The sequence below is a fragment of the Myxocyprinus asiaticus genome, chromosome 22 (genome assembly GCF_019703515.2).
Source record: "Myxocyprinus asiaticus isolate MX2 ecotype Aquarium Trade chromosome 22, UBuf_Myxa_2, whole genome shotgun sequence".
In the NCBI taxonomy this organism is placed as follows: Eukaryota; Metazoa; Chordata; class Actinopteri; order Cypriniformes; family Catostomidae; genus Myxocyprinus; species Myxocyprinus asiaticus.
Genome location: NC_059365.1, coordinates 22,861,541 through 22,885,007, shown reverse-complemented (window position 1 = coordinate 22,885,007; position 23,467 = coordinate 22,861,541). Strand labels below are relative to the sequence as shown.

At 36.1% G+C, this 23,467-nt stretch overlaps 1 protein-coding gene across 1 annotated transcript in view; it reads right to left on the bottom strand.

Moving 5' to 3' along the window:
* Positions 1-23,467, bottom strand: part of LOC127412901 (teneurin-3-like) — a 203,018-nt gene that overhangs the window by 78,941 nt on the left and 100,610 nt on the right. The window contains exons 5-7 of the mRNA XM_051649606.1: positions 9,949-10,135; positions 2,819-3,057; positions 1,458-1,577 (exon numbers count right to left, since the gene is read on the bottom strand). Of these exons, the coding sequence (XP_051505566.1) occupies positions 1,458-1,577; positions 2,819-3,057; positions 9,949-10,135 (546 nt within the window). The remainder of the gene's footprint in view (positions 1-1,457; positions 1,578-2,818; positions 3,058-9,948; positions 10,136-23,467) is intronic.

The window sequence follows — 23,467 nt, the reverse complement described above, 5'->3', positions numbered from 1 at the left end:
ATAATGAAATATTACCAGGTCATATTCCCCCCCAAAATCATATTATTATTAGATTATCAGTTAAATACTGTAATGCAATCAGCATTATTATTATTATAAGCATTATTATTATTACTAAACTTTTATTTTAAGCAAACTTAACATGTGTAAATATTTGTATGAACATAAAAAGATTCAACAACTAAAACATAAACTGAACAAGTTTCACAGACATGTGACTAACAGAAATGGAATAATGTGTCCCTGAACAAAGGGGGGAGGGGGGGCAAAAGTAACAGTCAGTATCTGGTGTGGCCACCAGCTGCATTAAGTACTGCAGTGCATCTCCTCCTCATGGACTGCACCAGATTTGCCAGTTCTTGCTGTGAGATGTTACCCCACTCTTCCACCAAGGCACTTGCAAGTTACCAGACATTTCCTGGGTGTAACGCTCATTCCTTCGACGATAAACGCGAGTCCGACCACCACCCCTTGTGAGACAAAACCATGACTCGTCAGTGAAGAGCACTTTTTGCCAGTCCTGTCTGGTCCAGCAAAGGTGGGTTTGTGCCCATAGGCGACATTGTTGCCGGTGATGTCTGGTAAGGACCTGCCTTACAACAGACCTACAAGCCCTCAGTCCAGCCTCTCTCAGCCTATTGCGGACAGTCTGAGCACTGATGGAGGGATTGTGCATTCCTGGTGTAACTCGGGCAGTTGTTGTTGCCATCCTGTACCTGTCCCACAGGTGTGATATTTGGATGTACCGATCATGTGCAGTTGTTGTTACACATGGTCTGCCACTGCGAGGATGATCAGCTGTCCTTCCGCTGTCCTTCCTGTCTCCCTGAAGCGCTGCCTTAGGCATCTCACAGTACGGACATTGCAATTTATTGCCCTGACCACATCTGCAGTCCTCATGCCTCCATGCAGCATGCCTAAGGCATGTTCACACAGATGAGCGGGGACCCTGGGCATCTTTCTTTTGGTGTTTTTCAGAGTCAGCAGAAAGGTCTCTTTAGTGTCCTACGTTGTTATAACTGTGACCTTAATTGCCTACCGTCTGTAAGCTGTTAGTGCTTTACGACCGTTCCACAGGTGCATGTTCATTAATTGTTTATGGTTCATTGAACAAGCATGTAAAACATTGTTTAAACCCTTTACAATAAAGATCTGTAAAGTTATTTGGATTTTTACAAAATTATCTTTAAAATACAGTGTCCTGAAAAAGGGGCATTTCTTTTTTTGCTGAGTTTATTAGCAAGCAAGCAGGAAAAAAGCAAAGAAAGAAAGAAAGAATGGAGAAAAAACATTGGTCTGCCCATGGATATGTGTGGTAAGGGCAAACATACATATGACACTGTTGCTTAAAAAATATTATTGCAGCAGCATATATAAAATATTTCATAGGAATGTGAAACTTCAGTCCTCTCCTTTGTATGGCTTAAACATCATAGATTTTTGCCTTGAAATTTTACCATCTGTAGAAATTGCAGTCACAGTGTTGGTCGGAAACGTCACTGGTTTGGCTCGTCCATTCTCAAAGGCATGATTATCAGCATCCTTCAGTTTCCAGTTCAGGCCAAGTACATGCATGGCTGGAATAGAAGGCAATTAAGTTCATGAAACGGAACACCAAGCACATATCAGATAGTAAGACATTCTCATTTGCAAAATGATATAGTTTAAAAGCTGTTGAACCCCATTCCAGTGGAATATGATTTGCACTCTATTTTTGGCTTGTGTTGGACATAAGTACAATAAGTTCAAAAATTGAAGGTCCCTCCCCAATTAGAAAATGAATTCTACACTGAATAGTGCAAGATATCTTGTTTTGCTGTTTGAAGACATCTCCTTTGAATTATCACTGCATGTGGCCTTGATGCAAACTGTTTTGCATTTACTCATGATTAGTCTTTAGCTTGTCATTGAAAACATTTTTCGCTGTGAATTTGGCATTGATTCAACTGATGCAGTGCTACAGAGGTGGATTCCGGGTAATGAAAAAAAATAAAAGAGGAGGGAAAAATGTGAAAATCAAAAGTACGCTTGAAGATCAAAAGCTGTTCACGTTATATAATGTCAGAATTTCTCTCTCATTCCCTCTCTTTCCCCCCAATCTCTTGTTGTCTCCCCCTTTTTCTTCCTTTGTCCTTCTTTCACTCTTTAAGACACACTCTTCGTCATGCACTGTTGTTATATCCTAGGCAGACACTTTCTAGATTTTTTATTATTTTATTTTTTTACCGCTCAATGTGTTTAAAAACAGCTTAGGAAAAGTCTCCTTCAAAGTTCACAGTGAGGGAGCTTGCTGAGGAGGCAGCACTTCACACACCTCTCTTTCTCTCAGTTTGATCTTTGGGGGGATGAGTGTTTCTAACAGGCCTTCAGCAGGGGAGGAGGATCCTCCAACTGCTGCAAATAACTCACAGTGTGGAAAAAATTTAAAGCAATCAAAGATAATTAAAAAAATGTTTGTGGGGCAGACAGACTGCATATAGAGTGCATCGGACAATAAGACAAGTTCATGGTGTTTTTTGCTTGGCTGCAGTTATTAATCACTAAATTGATGTCTTTCTCCAGTGTATGTGGGCGTATACGGAGGATGTGTGACTTGCTATGTGGGATGGGGAGGCTATTTAGAGCAGAGCACCAGGTGTTTTGGCCACAGATGAAGGCCGAGGTAGGAAAACTTCATTTGATGAGCTATTTCACTATCTCTTATGGGGGCAAGCTGGTTAAAACAGGTCGCACCGGAGTATCTCATGTTCATATAAGCCAGAGCACACAAACACACACACACACACAAACAAACAAACAATTGACTTGCCACAGTTACCTATACAGTAGCAGAGCAGAACTGATAGCAGTGTGGCCACACCCAGAGCACTGAGAGCTGTGCATTTCCACGAACACCGTTTAGGCGACTTGTTAAATTTGAATGCACCTCTTGAAAGGGTGTTGCGGGTTAAGGGGCGAGCAGGTGGGGAGTAGATAGCCCCAGCTGCCATTGTGTAACCTGGATTAGGCGTTGTGAAGAGCGAAGTGGTGCCTGTTCCAGTCTTTAGCAGGAAGTGCCTGGGGAAAGAGCAGTGAGATATGGTAAACAGGCAAATTAAATATAAAAACAATAACCTAGTCTGTAGTGCAAAATTTGCAGAACAGAACTGTGAAAAAATCTAAGGCAAAAAAAAAAAAAATCAATAAAAAAATATTTTACATTGCATTTAAACTTTTCAAAAAGACATTAAAATCTCAGACCCATCGATTACACTCAAGTCAGGCCTTTAAGTTTGCTATATCACTATTTGTAATCACTATGAAAACTTTGTAGCTTCAGCTTTGCTTTTTGACTTGGTTATATAATATGTAAGGGATAATCTACAGCCAGCCGTTTGTTATTGCAAAATAAACCCTGACACGGTGATCAATCTTGTATCACCCTGAAGGAGTTTATTTTGCGATAACAACCGTCTGACTGTACATTATCCCACTTATTACATGGCTACTAACCATATAAATTAATAAATGGGCATGAAATATTGATTTATGCTATTATGTGAGAATAAAGAATTCACTGAACAGCTGACTTGCACCTCCGGTTTGCATCAGAGATCTGTTTGTGTTTATTTTGTGAAAAATAAAATCTGACTGCACAATATCCAACTTATAACAAGACTACTTGAGAATAAATAAGTAAATGGACATGAAATATTGATTTGCATTGAAATTATGTTATTACAAAATATGAGAAGAAAGAAATCGCTGAACAGCTGAATTCCACCTCTGGTTTGCATCAGAGTTCTGGTGGTGTTTATTTTGACAGTCTGACTGCTCATTATCCAGCTTGTTACAAGACAACTTGCCAAAAAAATAAAATAAATAGACATGAAACATTGATATGAGTTGAAATTATTTTATTAGCTTACTTGTAGAGATCGCAGAGTGATACGAGAAGTAGGAAAGATGATTCCCAATACCTGAATGACTGGTCTGATTTGTCTTAATCCCTGGATGTGCGGTTGTTACTTAAATATATAGACCGCTAGATGGTGCCATTGACCAATCAGAATCGAGTATTCTAGAGACCTGTGTAATAAGGATTATTTAGTATAAGTGTACTTATGTTTAATGTTTTTTTTTTGTTTTGTTTTTTTAATATTGCTGTTGTATGCATGTACAATTTTATGTTGTCACTCTAATTGTTATATGTCACCCTAATTGAGATCTGCATTGTTTTTGTGCCAGAGATATACTGTTCTGTAATATCATCTTATAGTTTTAAAAAAGGATTACTATCTTGTAGCGTAACTTGTTACTTTTTTGAAAAGGGTAGATTGACTGTAGTTTAGTTTCTTTAAGCTGTTCAAAGTAGTTTAAAGTAGCTTCACAAACACTGTACACATCTGTATACATCACAGATCAGGATAGTTGCTAGTGAAGGGCATAGGACTGTGTGCCCTTGTGGTCTCACCAGACAGTCAGCATTGTCAAGACATCTTTTTTCAACGGCTCCAGTTATTAGTCAAATATATAGGCTTCATTCATGGCAGGGACTTTTTGCACTTACAAATTTTGTCCCCACCACATTTTGAAATAACTTAGGGCTGGAATGTATCTAAAACAGAACAGGCATCTCCATTTCTTGTGCTTTCATTTTGTTAGTATGAGTTATAATATGTACGTGGGTACGTAGGTTCAACAGCCCTTGCTGTTAGGCTGGCAACAGCTTTAGTTGGCAACAATTTATTGCCTATGTGAATGTAAAATGAGGAAACTTTTAAAACTTGCCAGGCTCCATACAGCATTACTCATTATATAGAACTTCAATGGTCAAGCAGGACTTAGACTCTTGTTCTTTTGCAAAAGTTTCAATACATGCTTGGTTTAAAGACGCCTACTTTTCATTCAGACAAGCTCTATTGTAAAACATCTGCTTTATAACTGCATGGTTATGAGCTGTTACCACAACTTCAAGCACACACACACAATTTTTCACAAGGGCTCAGATAGGTTCCGGGCCACTGCACACTGAATGAGGCACATTTAAAAGCCTTCACAAACGATTAACAAATACACTGACAGTGTGCCGTTTTGAGGCCAAACAATCCATAATTGATTAGCAGTAGTGTGAAGCTAGGCAGAGAAAATGACTAAGCTAATCCTCATTGCCCCTTTTTATAGTGTGTGAGAATGTTGTTTGCATTAGGACAACTAAGAAGTAACTTCACCCCAAAGAGATTTCTGCTCTTGTTCAAACAGAATCTTTGTTAGCGTCCCACCTCTCCTTGTCATCTGGTTGACGCCTGGAATGCTGTGGTGCAAAAGAATGGGCGAGGATTTGGCGGCAGAAAGAGAAATTGCAAACAAAAGAATCAAAGTCTTTTCCTGGCATTTTCAAAGGACTACTTGTTGACTTTAAGAGTTACAATGATTGAGTCTATAAGTGTAAAGAGTAAAGCAACACTATTTAACAGGTGATACCGAAAAGAGAAGGCCTTTTCCTAACACATGAGCATACACAGACAAACATGATACGCAAGTTTAATGAAGAACCGCAGGGTAGAAGGAAAAGAAATCAGCTAAAAACACAGGAATAAGAGTGAAGGATTTGCACAGATCCTCTCAACTCTTACTAAGGCTCAATCATCGTCTTTGAGGCGGAAGCATCTGCCACCTCAGTAGGGGTCTGGGAGCAGCAGGTGCCTCTCCAGCACTCGGCAGAATGGCGGTATTTTAAGATGCTCCCTGGAGGTTTCCGCGCCACTGCCATTTTAGGACAGTCCCTTTCAGTTGACATGTAAAGATCAGAGTCTTTGTGACAGACAGCGGAGTGGAAAGTTTCCGATATAAAAGTGTGAGAAAGGTAGAGTTGTGAGAAAAGGAGATTGGCATAGTGTGTGGAAGGTAGAGGAAGGAAAGAGAGAGAGAAAGAGGGTGGGGGAGTTAGTAAAAGGATTCTAATAGGTTGATTAACAGCAGGAGAAGGCTGTGTGTTCTGCTTAGAACTAGCTAAGCAATAAAAATTCTTCCCTTGATGTGATTACAAAATGTCTTCTTTCTCATATCCATGAGCAGCACATCCTCATTAGTCCTTTATTTTGTTACTTTTTGTTGTTGTTTTCCTCTCCATAATGAAGCACAACAGCTGTGCCCCGCAAAAGATAAAAAACCTGACTCACTACATTGGCAACACTGTTTGTAATGAATGTGTACAGTGTAACTGCAGGGAGGAATCTACTTCATATTAAGTCATAAAAAAAAGAACAGTTAAAAAAATTTCTATAGACCAATTCAGTTTTCATCAATTTATGGTTTTTCAATAAAGTGATTAGATAATAAGTTTGTTTTTTAACTGACTTTGAAGTGATTCCAACAGATTTCAATACTTAAAACCCATCTTGTGTTATACATAGGCCATCAAAGTACCACGAGAGCGATGCGAGACCAGCCGCCTGGCTCAGCCTCTCAGCACAAGCTCTTATAACGTCGCAGCTTATTCGGGATTGGCCAGACTCACCGATAACAATGAAGACATGTGTTTCATGGACATGATTAGTAATGGCATACAACACATACTACTCCTGCTGTGTCAGTCTATGACAGAAATAGTAAAAGTAGTAATAGTAAAAGTCTACCCCACTTTTTTTCCATGTTTTTAGGAATAATTCTCCATTTTAATTCACCAAGAGTGGGCGGGCCAAGTTGCTAAACACCAAACATGCATCGTTGACATGTAAATATGGGCAGTTATGTGTTAATGTATTCAGGCTTAGTTTCAGTGGATGGTATTTTTGGACAGGGGAGGAAGTTTTCCATTCTGAAATTTACATAATGTTTTCAGAGTACGGTGAACTCTTTATTTCAAAAGATCAAGGAAGATTATATTTTTCTTAATATGGCCCCTTTAGGCTAAAACTAAGCATATTATTTTTAATGTTTCATCTCTTTAGACTAAATGTAAGCCAAAATGTAATAATCATGAAATGATTGATTTAGATTTCATTTAACTAACCTTATTTTAGTGGCAAACATTTTTGTGCACTTCTTTGTGTTTTCTGTCCACTACCATTTGGTCATTTAATGATATGTTTTTGAATATTTTGGCACATACAGTACTTATGACAGGACAAAAAAACAACAACAAAAAAACAAACAAACAGAATGGCACAATCATAAAACAAAACATGGCAACAAAGAAAAAATGAAATGACCCCTGTTCAAAAGTCTTCATACCCTTAGTTCTTAATACTGTGTATTGCCCCCTTTAGCATCAATGACAGCGTGCAGTCTTTTGTAATAGTTGTCTACGAGGCTCCAAATTCTTGCAGGTGGTATAGCTGCCCATTCGTCTTGGCAAAATGCCTCCAGGTCATGCAAAGTCTTTGGTCGTCTTGCATGAACCACAAGTTTGAGATCTCCCCAGAGTGGCTCAATGATATTAAGGTCAGGAGACTGTGATGGCCACTCCAGAACCTTCACCTTTTTCTGCTGTAACCACTGGAGGGTCAACTTGGCCTTGTGCTTAGGGTCATTGTCATGCTGGAAAGTCCAAGAGCGTCCCATGCGCAGCTTTCGTGTAGAAGTATGCAAATTGTCTGCCGGTATTTTCTGATAACATGCTGCATTCATCTTGCCATCAATTTTCACAAGATTCCCCATGCCTGTAGAGCTCACACCCCCTCCCCAAAACATCAGTGAGCCACTGCCATGCTTCTCAGTGGGGATGGTATTCTTTTCACTGTAGGCCTTGTTGACCCCTCTCCAAACATAGAGCTTATGGTTGTGACCATAAAGCTCTATTTTGGTCTCGTCACTCCAAATTACAGTGTGTAAGAAACCATGAGGCGTGTCAAGGTGTTGTCGGGCATATTGTAACTGGGCTTTTTTGTGGCATTGGCGCAGTAATGGCTTCTTTATGGCAACTCGACCAAGCAGCTCATTTTTGTTCAAGTATCGTCATATTGTGCTCCTTGAAACAACCACACCATCTTGTTCTAGAGCAGCCTGTATTTCTCCTGAGGTTACCTGTGGGTTTTTCTTTGTATCCCAAACAATTCTTCTGGCAGTTGTGGCTGAAATCTTTCTTGGTCTACCTAACCTTGGCTTGGTATCAAGAGATCCCCGAATTTTCCACTTCTTAATAAGTGATTGAACAGTACTGACTGACTTGACTATTTATACACAAACACTAATTGCAATTTAAAAAGCCACAGGTGTGGGAAATTAAACTTTAACTGCCAGTTAAACCTGTGTGTGTCACCTTGTGTGTCTGTAACAAGGCCGAACATTCAAGGATATGTAAACTTTTGATCAGGGCCATTTGGGTGATTTCTGTTATCATTATGATTTAAAAAGGAGCCAAACAACTGTGTGATAATACATGGCTTCATATGAACACTATCCTTAAATAAAAGACAGTTTTTTTGCATGATTAGTCGTATTTTCAAAATCAATTCCACAATTTCACAATTTCTCCCAGGGTATGCAATTTTTTGAGCACAACTGTATGTATATATATATATGAGAGAGAGAGAGAGAGAGAGAGAGAGAGAGAGAGAGAGAGAGAGAATAGAAATGTAGTCTTGTACACAGTGACTTCTGTTAATTAAGTCTATTTCTGATGCTTTTGCATTTACATTCAGTCGCTGCAAGACCCAGTCTATAGGGACTCTTCCTTTCAGCCTTTTGAAGTGAAAATGCTGATTTTAGTGTTTAGGAATCTGCATAAGGGTCTGAAAGATATATGATGCAGTGCATTATAATACTATTTATTCTGAGCCTGTTATGAACAAAGTAAGTCATCCTTTCATGAAAACCTGTTTTGCATGGGCTTTCAAACCCTTTATTCAAGAACACTCTATTACAATTAAACAATAAAAGGGTATAATAACAGACTGTAAAGGGTATTAATAACAGACTGTGTACACAATCACAATAAAATTTGCATTGTGACATTATAAAAATGTTTAAAAAACTAACGCGTGTCTATACAGACAAATGCTTTTGAGATCTGATGGATAAGAATGTATAGCTGAAGGGGGTAAGACTAGCATGTGTATTTATTTATGCCTGATATGATATTCATGTCACACATAAGTAAATTCACTCTGTTGGGCAGATGCTGGGTAAGCAGCCCTCAGTTTGAGAAGTGAACTTCAAGATATCAACAGTGACAGCAAGGTGCATTACATAAAGCCTTCTCTCTGTAGATTTTATCACAATATTTGCTAAAAATTAACTTAATAAATTAGTAAAATAATATATAGTAAAACATAAATAATTGATGTCCACTCAACAGAAAATGTTTGAACATGAAAAAATACATAAAGTACTGACTCAAATGTAAGTAATTACATCACAATATTAAGTATATATTAAATATTTATACATAACATAACGATGCATACTGATATGATGTAAAATGGCACTGTGTTATAAAAGGGAGGAAATTACAGCATTTAACCAGATTTGCAGAGGAGCACAAACTATTGTCAACAACACACTGAAACTCAAATGCCTTTCTTCAGTTTTCTGCCAAAATAATTTGTGCATGCAACAATTGCAACAGAAATATATTACTAATGGTTTTTATATTATTATTATTATTATTTTTAAAATAAATAAATACAAAATATTATATAACAATAAAATTCTAAGCGTGGGTTCCAATAAACAACTTTGTGTGAAAAGTGGGCTAAATTAATGTGAATGCAGTGAGAATTGGGTTATTTTTCACACAGTTCACTTTTAGCTCAATGCTAGAGATCTCAGTTTGGTTCATTTAAAGAGGACTTAGTGTGATTCTTTTTTTTTTTTTACCAAATCATGCAGCTCTGCATAATGATACATAATATTTTATTCAAAACTTATAAGATAACTAAATGTGTAAATACCCGTAAATATTAGTGAAATGTAAAAAAGGAACTATTAACACTATAATGTAATAACTGTGTAAAAAACATTTACCTGTTCTCCAAGCCTACGTTGTCACCCAGAACCCAGTTTTCTTGCAGCTGCACACATTCAGATGCGCTCTGAAGCTCTGCCGTCTGATTGGCCAGTGATTGGTTGAGGGAGGTGACTGAAGGATGCTGCATGTGTTGATGTGGAGCAGGTGACAGAGGGGGTGGGCCTGGTTGTCTAGGAAGTTGGTCTATTGGAAGAGGAGAGGCAAAGGTATTAACAAAGCTTGTTATAACATTCTGCTTCACACAAAAGGCAGGCGGATTGTGTGACTGTTTCAGATTGGATTGGGTTAAATGGGATTCTACACTGGAGGATTTGTTCCTATGAATGCCGTCAAATCCTCACTTTTTCAATCCTCACTTTCCAAAACTTTCCAGTGAAAAACACAACCATTCTGTTTAAGTGACAATCAACAGCATTTGTGGCATAATGTTGATTACCACAAAAAATTATTTAGTCTCGTCTGTCCTTTTCTTAAAAAGAAAAAAAAAAGAAAAAAGAAAAGAAAAAAATCGAGGTTAAAGTCAGGCACTTACAATGGAAGTGAATGGGGCCAATTTCTGGAGAGTTTAATGGCAAAAATGTGAAGCTTATAATTTTATAAAAGCACTTACATTAAGTATTCTGTTAAAACTCATGTATTATTTGAGCTGTAAAATTGTAATTCGTTATTTTATAGTCAATTGAGGGTTTTAGGGTTTGTTGACATTTACATCATCATGGCAACGAAGTTGTAAAATTGGCTATAATTTTACACAGACAAGGTAAGCAATTTTATTACACTAATATTAGGTTAACATGCATACTGATTATGTCTTGTGGCTATACTTTTGAAACAGTGAGCATTTGAACGTTTACGGATTAGCCCCATTCACTTCCATTGTAAGTGCCTCACCGTAACCCAGAATTTAGCTTTTTTAGTCAAAAGGAGGGGCAAGTCAAAATAATGTTTTGTGGTAATCCACAATATTCCACAAATGTTGTCGATTGATCTTAACTTTTATTATAATGGAATATTCCTTTATGCATTGGAATTTACTGAACAAACATTTTTATTTTTATTTGTAGAATGTATTTAAAAAGAAATGTTGGTGGCAAAATATCTACAATATTTATGTATGTACATGCATTTGGATACATTCTGAATGTAAATATTGTTCCTTTATATATTGGAACAAAATAACAAAACAAAAGAGGAGCGATAGCTTGTGTCTGTGTCCAAATAAAGAGATGGATGAACACCTGCTATTTATAGTGAGTAGGACATGCCAAAACCAGGTGTTCCAAATCACTGATGCACTAACCGCTCCTCCGTTCCTTCTCCTACAATCAAAAACAGGGCATATACGACCAGGAAATGGGAACGTGACCTGAATCATAACAGGGTAACATTAAAACTCCCACTTACAAAGACTTGAAATCGAGTAGCAATAGTGGTTGCTGACTTTACGACTGAGCAAACGTAAGTCTCCGTTGGCCATCGCCGGGGAGCAGATGTTTTATAATGGGCTCTTAAACTGAACGCTTCACGTTTGATTACAGCCAGAGAGTGACTCTCGTTTAACTAATGACCGGAACCTCCATTAGGACAGCAGGAAAAAAACAGGTTTTCTCATTTCACTCCAAGCTGGGTAATTGCCCCCCAAAATGACACTGTGTGATTATCTCACTGTCCCATCCTGCCGCCGTGCTGACAGGTCTGTTTCCGTCTGACTACGGGTGTCCAAACATATGCTGTCACACACCAGACTGTCACAGTAATGTTCTGCTGAGGCAATCCACACCAAAAAATCAATATATGCCTTATTCTCATGCAAAAATGTCCAATTATCATGCAAAAATACCAACAGGAATAATATGTATGTAGAGTATGATGGAATTATTAGTTGAGCTTTTCCTTTTTTCTTTCTTTTACATTCTATCATTTAAATGTCAAAATGGATGTTTCAGTGATCAAAACACACTTAAATAGCTATTATTATAATTTCAAAATCATCAATCACAAAATGACAAGCCAGTTTTTTTTTTCCCCACATAAAATTTCATGTATCATATTATTTTAATATACTTCACAATTTCTTTGTGAAGCTGGTACTAATAGCCACAATTTTAAAACTGTGATTGATATTTTTCAAAAAGATCCTTTTACCACATACTTTAGTTTTTACAAGTATTAAGCAATATGCTGCATTTATATATATATATATATATATATATATATATATATTTAGAAAAAAGATCTACCGTCACAGTCAAAGATCATTGCAATATTCTAACAATAGAAACTAGTTAACACTATGAGGTTTAGGCATTACACAGACACACAAGCACACACCAGAGATACTTTAAAAACAAGAGATATATTCAGTACTAACTCCAAAACAGCTTCAGAGTATAATAGTTAGAATTATTTATTTGTTTATTCTCTTTAGTGTATTGTTTTGGTTAAATAATGCAAATTACTAATACTTGCACTAATAATGAAGCTTTTGCAAGAAGATATCTCAGTGTTGTTATTACAGAATAAACTGTTATTACAGTTATCATGATAATTTGATATTTTTAAAAAAAGAACTGGCACTGGAACGTCTTCAGAATTCTTGTCCCTGAATATTCCTAAAATAAAGTATGACTGGCTGATCTCCATTCACAGATGTAAGACAATAATTCAATGCCCAATCAATTGAAGCATCTCTACCCTTTAGCCTTAAAAAAAGTAAAAACAAAAGCTCACACACATGCGTGGTCATGTACTTCAAAGAACCATCAACATCTTTTTCAAGAACTATGAAAGACCAACTGATTTTGTGTTACATAGAAGAGGTTGAAGTGAGGAAAGAACAGGAATCATTATGACAGGTGTCTCGATACATTCATGACAGCATTGAAATAGGCCTCTGTGACAGGTGCATTAGATAAAGTGTTAGAAACGAAACGTGGTACAAACACTACTCTGTGCTCCTGACACAAAGAGGTCACCCGGTGCAAAGATGGTGATGTCGTGTCAAGCACAGATATAGCGAATGAACACCATTACAATTTTATGTTGTTTGCATACACAACTACATCAAAAACCCAAGACAGGGGTAGGAAATAAAAAAGCCAGAAATCTTCAGAGACAGTGGACTTTTTGAGGCACCACAATTTGCATTAAATGTGCCCTTAAGGTAACTCATACCTTTCTGAATGCAATTTAATGGAAAATTGTAACAAATTATTTCCTTCAATCTAGATAAAGACACACCGCTCTGATTCAATTTGAGCACTGCTAGACTCCACATACTAACATATGATTACACACAGCATGAGCAGAATGTTAAAGTGTTCAACAGGCTTTCCATTGAGATCTGAGGCAATCAGCTTCTTTTAATCACACTCCCTAAGCAGTAAAATATAATTATGTCCCTCTTGATTGGACGTACACATGCTGTACACAGATTTCCCTCACTTAACATTTCTATTCTGTGTAGGTTTGTGCATAGCTTTAAAATAACTTTCCCTGGCCCTTGCAAATCCTTCATAAAGATGAACCGGCTAAGGATGGAAATGTGATTTTCATAAAGTTTTGATTTGCAATCTGGCAAGATGGATAGTGCCAACATGAAATTTCTCAAAGTCAAGTTGTTCTACTCAGATTTAACAAGATGCTCCAGTGGGCCATTTTGATTAATATTAGATGCAGCAGCTGAAACGACATCCCAATTTCACTCTTAATGCTACTGCTAATGTTTGTCTATGAAACACTGCTTAAGGGGTCATCTACATTTTCCTTACCCATGGCTGTGAGCTAGAGAGGACACAAATAAGAAAAATATTGGATTAACCTACACTGAGACAAACTAATGATTGCAGCAATAGCAGACAAGCATAAATATAATTTACATCCCGTGTGATCTTTTGGAAACATATCTACTCTATGCCTATTGATTGATATGTGATCCAACACTTGTTAATAGATTAGAGTAGTTTTGATAAGATGTTTTTTTTTTTTTTTTGGGTGGAACAAAGGATAAAGTATATTTTCAGCTCAAATAGCTATCTTTGCTGTTTGCCAAATATCAATCATAGTACAATTATCTCCAGTACTAGTAAGACCAGTAAATATACTATATATATATATATATATATATATATATATATATATATATATATATATATATAGACACACACACACACTACCGGTCACATGTTTTGAAACTTACTCATTCTTTATTATATATTTTTTCACATTTTAGAATAATAACATAAATAGAACTATGGGAATTATGTTGTGACTAAACAAAATCCCAAATAAATCAAAATTGTGTTATATTTTAGCATCTTCACAGTAGTCACCCTTTGCCTAGAATTTGCAGACATGTACTCTTGACATTTTCTCAACCAACTTCTTGAGGTATCACCCTGGGATATATTTTAAACAGTATTATAGGAGTTCCCATCTATGTTGGGCACTTATTGGCTGCTTTTCTTTATTATTTGGTCCAAGTCATCAATTTCAAAAACTTTTTTTTTTTATTATTACATTTTAGTTTTATAATGAAATAAATTAATATGGTGGCACAATTATATTTTTGTGTACAAAACTAATTTCAAACATTTAAGCATACGCCTTCAGATCAAAAGCTTTTAAGATCATGAGAAACATTTCAGTCAAGTGTTTCAAAACTTTTGACCGGTAGTGTATACATAAATATATATATATATATACACACACACACACATACAGTATATATATTATACAATTAGCCTATGACTTTAATGAAGGTCACAATGTGGCAAAAATCACCATTACAGCAAAAACTCTTGAGTACTTTAATTTGCTGTTCTCACAGGAACATCCATCATTTATCATAAAGAAATAAAAAATGAAATAAATATCTCTGCCTATCACAAGAATAGCCTACATAATAAACTGTCATTTTGATCTAAATAGTACTACATAGTACCAGAAAAAAAAAGTTTGATATTATACATTGTAAATCACTTTAAAAAAAATGGGATACATTAATTGTGTGTTAAAGACAGGACTGATTTCACAAACCAAACCGACAACACAAAATTCACACAATATTCTGTGCATCTCTGAAAGCAGCTAATAAATTATTCAATTTTTGCATAAAATGATGCAAAAATGAAAACATAAAATCTCTTTAATATTGTACAATAAAAACACAAACTATAAAGTACAGTCATGACTGGAGGGGGCGGGGGGGAAGAGCAATTGTAAACTTTCTCATCCTTTAACTCTTTGTCTCAGTAAAAAATACACATTGCAACATACAGGCATATTTGAAGACAATAATTATGGTTTACCAAATTATAATTTTTTGAATGTCTCCTCAGGTCACAGTATAATTTTGTTTAAAATGCCTTGATAAACAGTTGCACTTATTCAAATTTTTTAAAAAACAGATAACACTTTTGTACCATTCTTGACTGTTCTGCGCTATACCCTTTATTTAGACATCTTTGTTTAGCCCTCTATCCATTGACTTTGCCAGTCTGTCTCATGTCCAGTCACTTGAGAGAAAATGTCACAGCAGGAATAACTATCTGGAGCATGGAATAATACAGCAGTTACCAGTGGACTTTAATTGTATTTTACAATTATTTTCCAGCTCAATCTCTTTATGAGCCACTACGAAATCTTTAACAAACAACAAAACAATGAAGGTGAAATGTGTAAAAACAATGAATGAATTTGTTTCTATAGCCTCTTTTATTTATTCAGTCAGACTGAATAAAATTTATACACACTACATTATATGCCAGTGAGTTTATAACAGCCACATTTAATTAAAACAAGAAAGATACACTCACATGGATTTAAGGTTTCAAGTGTCTCTGGTTTGCTGAATTAGTTTCAGTATGTCATCATTATGGTGAGAGGCATTCGTAAATTGAATTGCCACATAACAAATAGGTTATGATAAAAAAAATAAAATAAAAAAAACATCAGAAGAGAATTAATGTTATGATAAAAGGAATCATTAAAAGAGAATATTGCAAATTGACAGACATTCATGCCTTTTAGTCCTTTGCTCTGAATTCAACTTATATTCAAGACGTAGCAGTGGGGCAGGCCCACCCACTATGTGAATAAGAGTTGTGGAGGAGTTGGCAGTTTAAGACTATAAATCTACCATAATGGTGAAACTTGTCTACCTGCCATGACAGGCTATTCAGGAGGCATTCAGGGTCCAGCGTTAAAGCAGAGCACAAGCATTTAATCAATGTCACACAGGCGCAGAGCTGAAAGTGTTCCCTGGGACTAAAACCTAACAGAGAAATATTTCATTCCCTCTTGGTGTTTTTCTTCAATTTGATGATCTGAATATGCACAAGAGATAGAGCTTGGCCTACATTAATGTTAGTATTTTGTCCAAAACATTTGAAATAAACTGCTCAAAATATTCTCCCAGGCAAAAACTGTAGGCTAAAAGGAGATATTTCTCCTGTGTTGCGATTGCCCTTAAGCCATTCTGTATGAAACTGACATCAGCAATCTGTTACCAGTGTAAAACTTCACCAAGACTCCAGTAAAGACATATCACATCCACACCACATCTGCTGTGTTGCTGCTGAGAGCCAATGTTTCATTCAGCTCTTGTCAATCATCAATTTTGATTATCTTCCTAAAAAGCAAGTATCTTCAAAATCATAATAAATTATGATTTTTATTTCTATAATAAAAAGTTATTATTTATATTATTATTATTAATAATTATAATAATAATTATAATAATAATAATATTATTATTATTATATGATTATCTATTATTTATAAATATATTTATATTTCTTTATTTCTTTATTCGATTGAACATTCACTGAAGACATTTAATGAGCTAATTTAACATGGTTGGAAGCTGGTCTCTAGCAAACTGTTGTTAATAATTGTATTGTATAACTACATTTCAGCACTGCTTCCCATGATAGTTCCTTAGCATTTGAAAAGAGCATCAGTCATTCTTTTTAATTTTGCATGTTACTAGCCTAAGAATTGATTAATCTATTACTGAATGTGTTTACATGCACACTAATACATTGATAACTATATATATATATATATATATATATATATATATATATATATATATATATATATATATATAATATATATAAAAATCGCCTTTTATTGTATTTTAACTTGTTTTTCACCATGAAAATAGCCATGGAAGCTGACATGGCTTAAATCACAAAATCAAAATTAGGGCTGGGTATTGATAAAGATTCCATGATGTGATTCGATTCCGATTCACAAGCTCTCGATTCGATTCAATTTGATTATGATTTCGATTAGATTAGATTCATATGGGTATATTTCCGTTCCAAAGTCCATTTTGCTGTCCTATTAAAGAAATTCTTTAAACTTGGTACATTATTAAATTATTAATTTACAAATTTTATTTCATCATTAGTCTTTCATCATTTTGGTCACATTTTAGCTTTTTTAAAATGCACAAATTCCATGTATTCCATCAATATATATAATGTCTTAATATAATATATGACACATTGTAGATATTTTATTGAATATATATATATATATATATATATATATATATATATATATATATATATATATATATATATATATATATATGTTAATTGTTTACATGCATAATTGTACAATTTGCATAATCTTACCTTTTGAATTCAACAATTTTTTATTTAAGATACTATTCAAATTAAATTTAATTAACAACTTATTTCTATAGGACTAGTTATTATATTTTGACTGTACTGTAGAGCACTTTACTGACTTGGGATATAGGTTGTTTCCCACTCCATAACACTTCTTTCATCAGGCTATTAACGATTTAGGCTAATTATTCATTACTGTGGTTAGGTCAAGGTCAATAGTCTTTTTCTAAAACCTGCCACAGTTGTAGTAAAAATGTATAACAAATGATTTAAAACTATAATATTTCTGTCAAAATAACATAGTTACTGTCAATACTGTAAAATTGTGATAAATGTAAGCAAGAATGATGATGTGTAATTAAAAAAAAAAAAAGAAAAAAAAAAAAAATATATATATATATATATATATATATATATATATATATATATATATATATATATATATATATATATATATATATAGGCATATGCAGAGTGTTATTTTTTTTCCTCGTCAGTGCTGAATAAATGTCTGGGCTGTCAAGCTGTTTGAGAGATTTGACTTCCTCGATAGCACTTTAAACTAGAAATTATTAGAATTTAAATAGGTCTTAAGCTTAGAAGTCTGTGCCACGATATCAAGGTAAGCCTTGTGATCATCAAGGGAAGCCGCAGCGATATCAAATGATCAGCTCTGTACTATCCCATGTCTGGAGTGCAAATAGCATGGGATAGACTGTGGTACCTCCCCCATCTCCCCCAGAATCTACGGCCCTGTTTTCTCCACATTTACGTGAAAAACAGGCTTCAACTGCACCGCGCAAATGTGTTTAAAGTGTATCAAGCGCTGGACCCCAGCTTCGGTGGGCCGACAGCTCAAAAACATTTGTAGCTTTACTTGAATTGATCTTAGGACTTAATTCAAATGTAAGAAAACTATATTTACATGAAATTTGAAATCATCGGGTGATTCTCTGCATTTGATGTCAAAACATAAACAAGAATGCACACAAATCTACGATAAAGGTGTTTACATACAGAACAGAATTGGTGTAATGTGCAAAAATCTATGTATGCCAATTGGTTTTTGCTTAAACCGTTTATGACCTTACCCCTATAGTCAGTGTATGATTATGCATATAAACACGCACACTGTAGGGAACAGAGAGCAAAGATGATTTAGGGTCCACCTGAGATATTTAAACATTTCAATGAAGCCTGTAGCATTCAAATAAAAAAGGTATAGTGCAAATTGTTAATAGAATTAACTACATCCAACAACGTAACACACACACACATAAAACACTCACGAAGACTGCCAGCAATGTGCCCCCATGTAAAAATTTATATAATTATGAATGTGTGTAAATCAGCCGTTGATAGTAGCTCTCCGAAACTGTTCTGTCAAGTAAATTTTGTCTCAAAATAATTTGTAATGTTTCGTCACACCAGGTCAAGTGTTACAAAACTGTAAAAAAGAAAGATGGATGTCAGCAAAAAACAAGCTCCTCAGACCGTCTGTGCTATTCATCTGGGGAAAGGTCACGCATTTGCACACGTTACCTTTGATTTTTCATCAGCATAATGCTTCAAAAACAGCTGTGGTAAAATGTGCTTGGATCATCCAATTTAAATGCTAAACCTCTCAGGGGAAGATTGAGGCTTCTTCTTAAATACACACTGAAAACAAATCACTTGGGCCACTTTGAAGAGCGGAGTGGGAAATTGAATGACCCGAATGTTAAGGTGTATTGTTGTGTCTGGTCTGGAGGAATGGAGATTCTGCTGTCCGCCTGGCCTTAAGAAACAGTTTCGTCCTCCCTTAAACATCATTAGCTCTTTTAGTTCCACTGACTCTTGAGTCTTTAAATTGAGTTAGTATTGATAGAGCTTTTTGCACTCCAATGTGCGCCTAATTCATTATCCTCTCTGCTTCATAAGGTATGCATTCAGCCACCTAACATTCCTGCTTACACAGAAATGTAAATGTCACAAATAGCATCAATGGAGTAAAATGTGTTAATTATTAAGCTTATAATCACATTCATTAAATGACATCTGCATTAACCTCTAAGAGAAAAAAAAAAAAAAAAGGCATGTTTTTCACACCACATGCATCCAAAAAAAAAAAAAGCTACACTGCTATTAAACAATTGCTAAATGTGGCCACAGCCTTTGATTCTTTTTTAAATATAAAATACACCCCACTTTATCAACCATCAATGACAACCTAAGCCTGAATTCCATGATCTTGCACTTTACAAATCTTGGACTACCTGAAAACTTTCAGACGGTCTCTATAACCGTGCTTTCAGCCAGGCTGGTTTCACGTCTCAGGGTAAAGACTCAAACATTGAGCTCTCCTCGCATGCCAGAGGAACGCACAAAGATAATCATGGTCTGACAGACCGCTCTGCTGTGTACTACTCTGCTGCCTTCTGAATAATGAATCCGGTGCTTCTTCTAGTCATCCTCCAGCAGAGCAAGCTGGAAATAGCTCCACAGCAGCCCAATCTAAAATACTCCACTGCTGAACTGGCCTTTAACCCCCTCTCTAATCCCTAAAAAAAAAACACACAAGCGCTGCACCACACAAGCATGCAGATGTGCGCATGCGCTCAAACGCATCAACTATCAGGTTATATGTAGAAGGGTGCTCTTATCCTTTTGGAAGAAAAAAAAAAAAGGATCAAAGCAGACTAGCCGACTTTTTTCGAAGCGCCACTGTGCAAAGTGAACAAGCATAGTAATAGCCAATGCCAGGGTTGAGTAATGGATGACTGTAAAAGGAGGGAGCAGGACGGAGGAGGAGATGGAGATTTTGAAAGCAAGGCCTAATTATTCAAACTACTTTACCCTATTCCAGGAATTCCTTGGTGAGAGCTCACTGGCTCACCACAGTGAGCAGACAATATCAGAACAGAAATATCGTAATGATTGTCCCCTTCATTAGAAGATCAAAGAGTGTTTTTTCCCCCCTTACTATGGGTGGGATTAATTCAATGGAAATGGGTCAGGGTGAGCAAGCGTTCAATCGCTGCAGAGGCTGACACATCCAAGATTAGCCTGATCATGTTGAGTGGCTAATCATTTAGCGAGAAAAGTATCAACCTCAAAAACACTTCAATTATCCATGTTATTTTAAACAGATTAAGTAACTTCCACTGTTAGAGCAAGAAATTGATATTTTTTCTTTCTTTATTTTCTGTTATTTTCATGTAAAGGGGTGTTTGTTACAAAAAGGCCCACTGATAGAAAACGAGAGAGACTTATGCCATGAGTCTGTTGAATGCTTGATTTTGATTGGATTACAGATGTTCTAAGATGTGCAATTATTTTCCTGTAAACGCAACTATGAAGTATTTCCAGGTCTTGACCGCATAAGGGTTCCATATCACTTCGCTAAAATTCTCAATTATTTCAAAGAGCAAAATAACAAAATAAACAAAGACACTGGATAAGAATGAAAAACAATGTTTATAATATCCTAAATGTATATACATTTCAGTTGAAAAGCGCCCTAACGCTCTCTCTCTCTCTCGCGCTCTCATCTCTCCCACACTCACACATGCTGACACTCACACACACACACATACACACACACACACACACACACACACACACACACACAGAGACTCGATTCACGACCAACAAACAGAGCCTTGCTTGGTTCCAAAGCACCCCCGTGACTTGATTAATACAACAGTTTCTGTATTATCTGAAATAACTTTTAATTTGTGCAAGTGCAAGTTCAATCTATTTTGCCCAAATCAGCCTCCCATAGTGGAACACATTTGCTCTCAAACAAACTCTCACACATGGATACACTCACATACATTCTCAGGAGCAATGTCAACACGGGGTTGTAAACAGTTGTTTAGCAACGGAAAAGCTATATTCAAGAATGGCGACACCCGCTGCTGCTGCTGAGAAGTATACTTAAATTTACACTTTGGCAATCTGAAGCGATGTTATTGCTGAAGAGAGAGGCAATATACACAGGTAATTCCACACAAAATCTCTCTCAGTTTCTCTCTTTCTCTCACTCACACACACACACACACACACACACACACACACACACAAATATACACACTACCTTGTTACTTCAATGCTGTAAAGTATCACATCATCTTTTGCTAGTTCTAAAATGACGTTTTCGAACTAGCAATGCAGGCTTAGGCTGTATCAAAGCAAAACGCTAAATCCATGGTGGAAGAAAGAAGTTCCACTTAAAAGAGCATTTTAGGGACGAAAACCAGAAAATGTCTTGATATAAAACCCTGAATGATGTCTTAAGGTATGCTAACTTCATAATAATTAACTTCAGCCCGTTGAATTATTGAAAAAATAATGCACACCCCGAGGTGGTAATGCCACCATGACGTGCAGCGTATTTTTAAATAATTCAACAGGCTGAAGTCAATTATTCCGCTTATACCACGTCATCAATTATTTCTTACATAATTTTCATTTACTGTTCTTAAAGCTAGCTAAATACATATGTTATAAATATTGATCCATAAATGCATGCTAAAGGTGAAGTGTTTACAAACAGATTTACCAAACATCCCTTTCATCTCTTCTGCCCCACTCACTGTCTTCAAATGTTTGGACAAACAGGTAGTCCCATCCCCAAACTCACGCCATTGTCTGAACCAATAGTTGCTACTGTATATCAGACCACACAAACAAAAAGAGCAGTGTTCTGAAAGCATCTTAGAGCCACAGTGTTTACACTCTTCAGAAATTCAACTTACGAATGGATTACTTTTAGTTGTCTCTTCACATTAAAATTAGACAGGAATAAGTATTTAAACATCGAATAAATTACAACTAGGATGCTTTTTTTGTTATGCCTTGGCAGCCTCATTTATACTGTGGCATTATTATTCTTTTTTAGCTTTGAAGGATGCTTAAAACTCATTGGTGCTTTCATAGTGAAAACATCATAAGCAATATAATGGGCTTTTAAGATGAGATGACTTCTATCTTTCTCTGCGTTAATGTGCCATCAATTCTGGTGTTACTCAAGCATTATGTCTGCAAAACACAAAACAATTCAGAGAAACGCAGTTACATATAATCTAAAGAATGTCAGAGACAATATGGGAGTCATGGTATTGTGCAGCTGTGCTGCTCAGGCAGACAACGCACGTTTGAAACCCCCCCCCCACCACACACACCCAACCCCCATGTCCTGACTCTACATTAACTATAAATTTAAAGTGCAAAATAGCAAATGAGCTAAGACATTAAAGGTGCACAATAAAAAAATGCCTATTTAAAGAAATCATGCAAATTACTATGCTAACATGCAATAATTCATGAATACAATTGGGCAAACAGGTGCAGACTATGCATATATGTAGTCATCATATCTAAGGACCATGAAAAAAAACAAAAAACAGTGCTGCACACCTCACCTTGTGGTCTAAGTCATAAATCAAATAATAGTCCTGCGCAGGCAGCAGAACTTTATATAACACTAGGGGCAGGAAGATCATGTTACCTTTGTGTTAGTGCTTGAGTATGGAGACCTCTGTCATCTGTAAATATATGTGGATTTGCGTGCATGTGACCCTGCTCGACTTTGTTGTTCATTCCAGCTTGATATATCTGTTCTGCTTACTCTGACCAGCGCTCTGTACACACTGATTACTCTCTGTCCCGGCTGCTTGTGCTCTGCTAAGCACTTCAATCCATCATTGCCACACCTGCCCTCATGCAGGCCCCTTGTTAAATCATAGTCTTCCATACCTGGACCTACAGGGCAGGGCAGGACAGGGCAGTGCAACAGTACACTATAGCCCTGCAATGCTGCATTTCCGTTGCTTATCAGTTCCCAGAGTGTGAGTTTTAACACATAGAAATATACCAGCCTGTTTGTTTG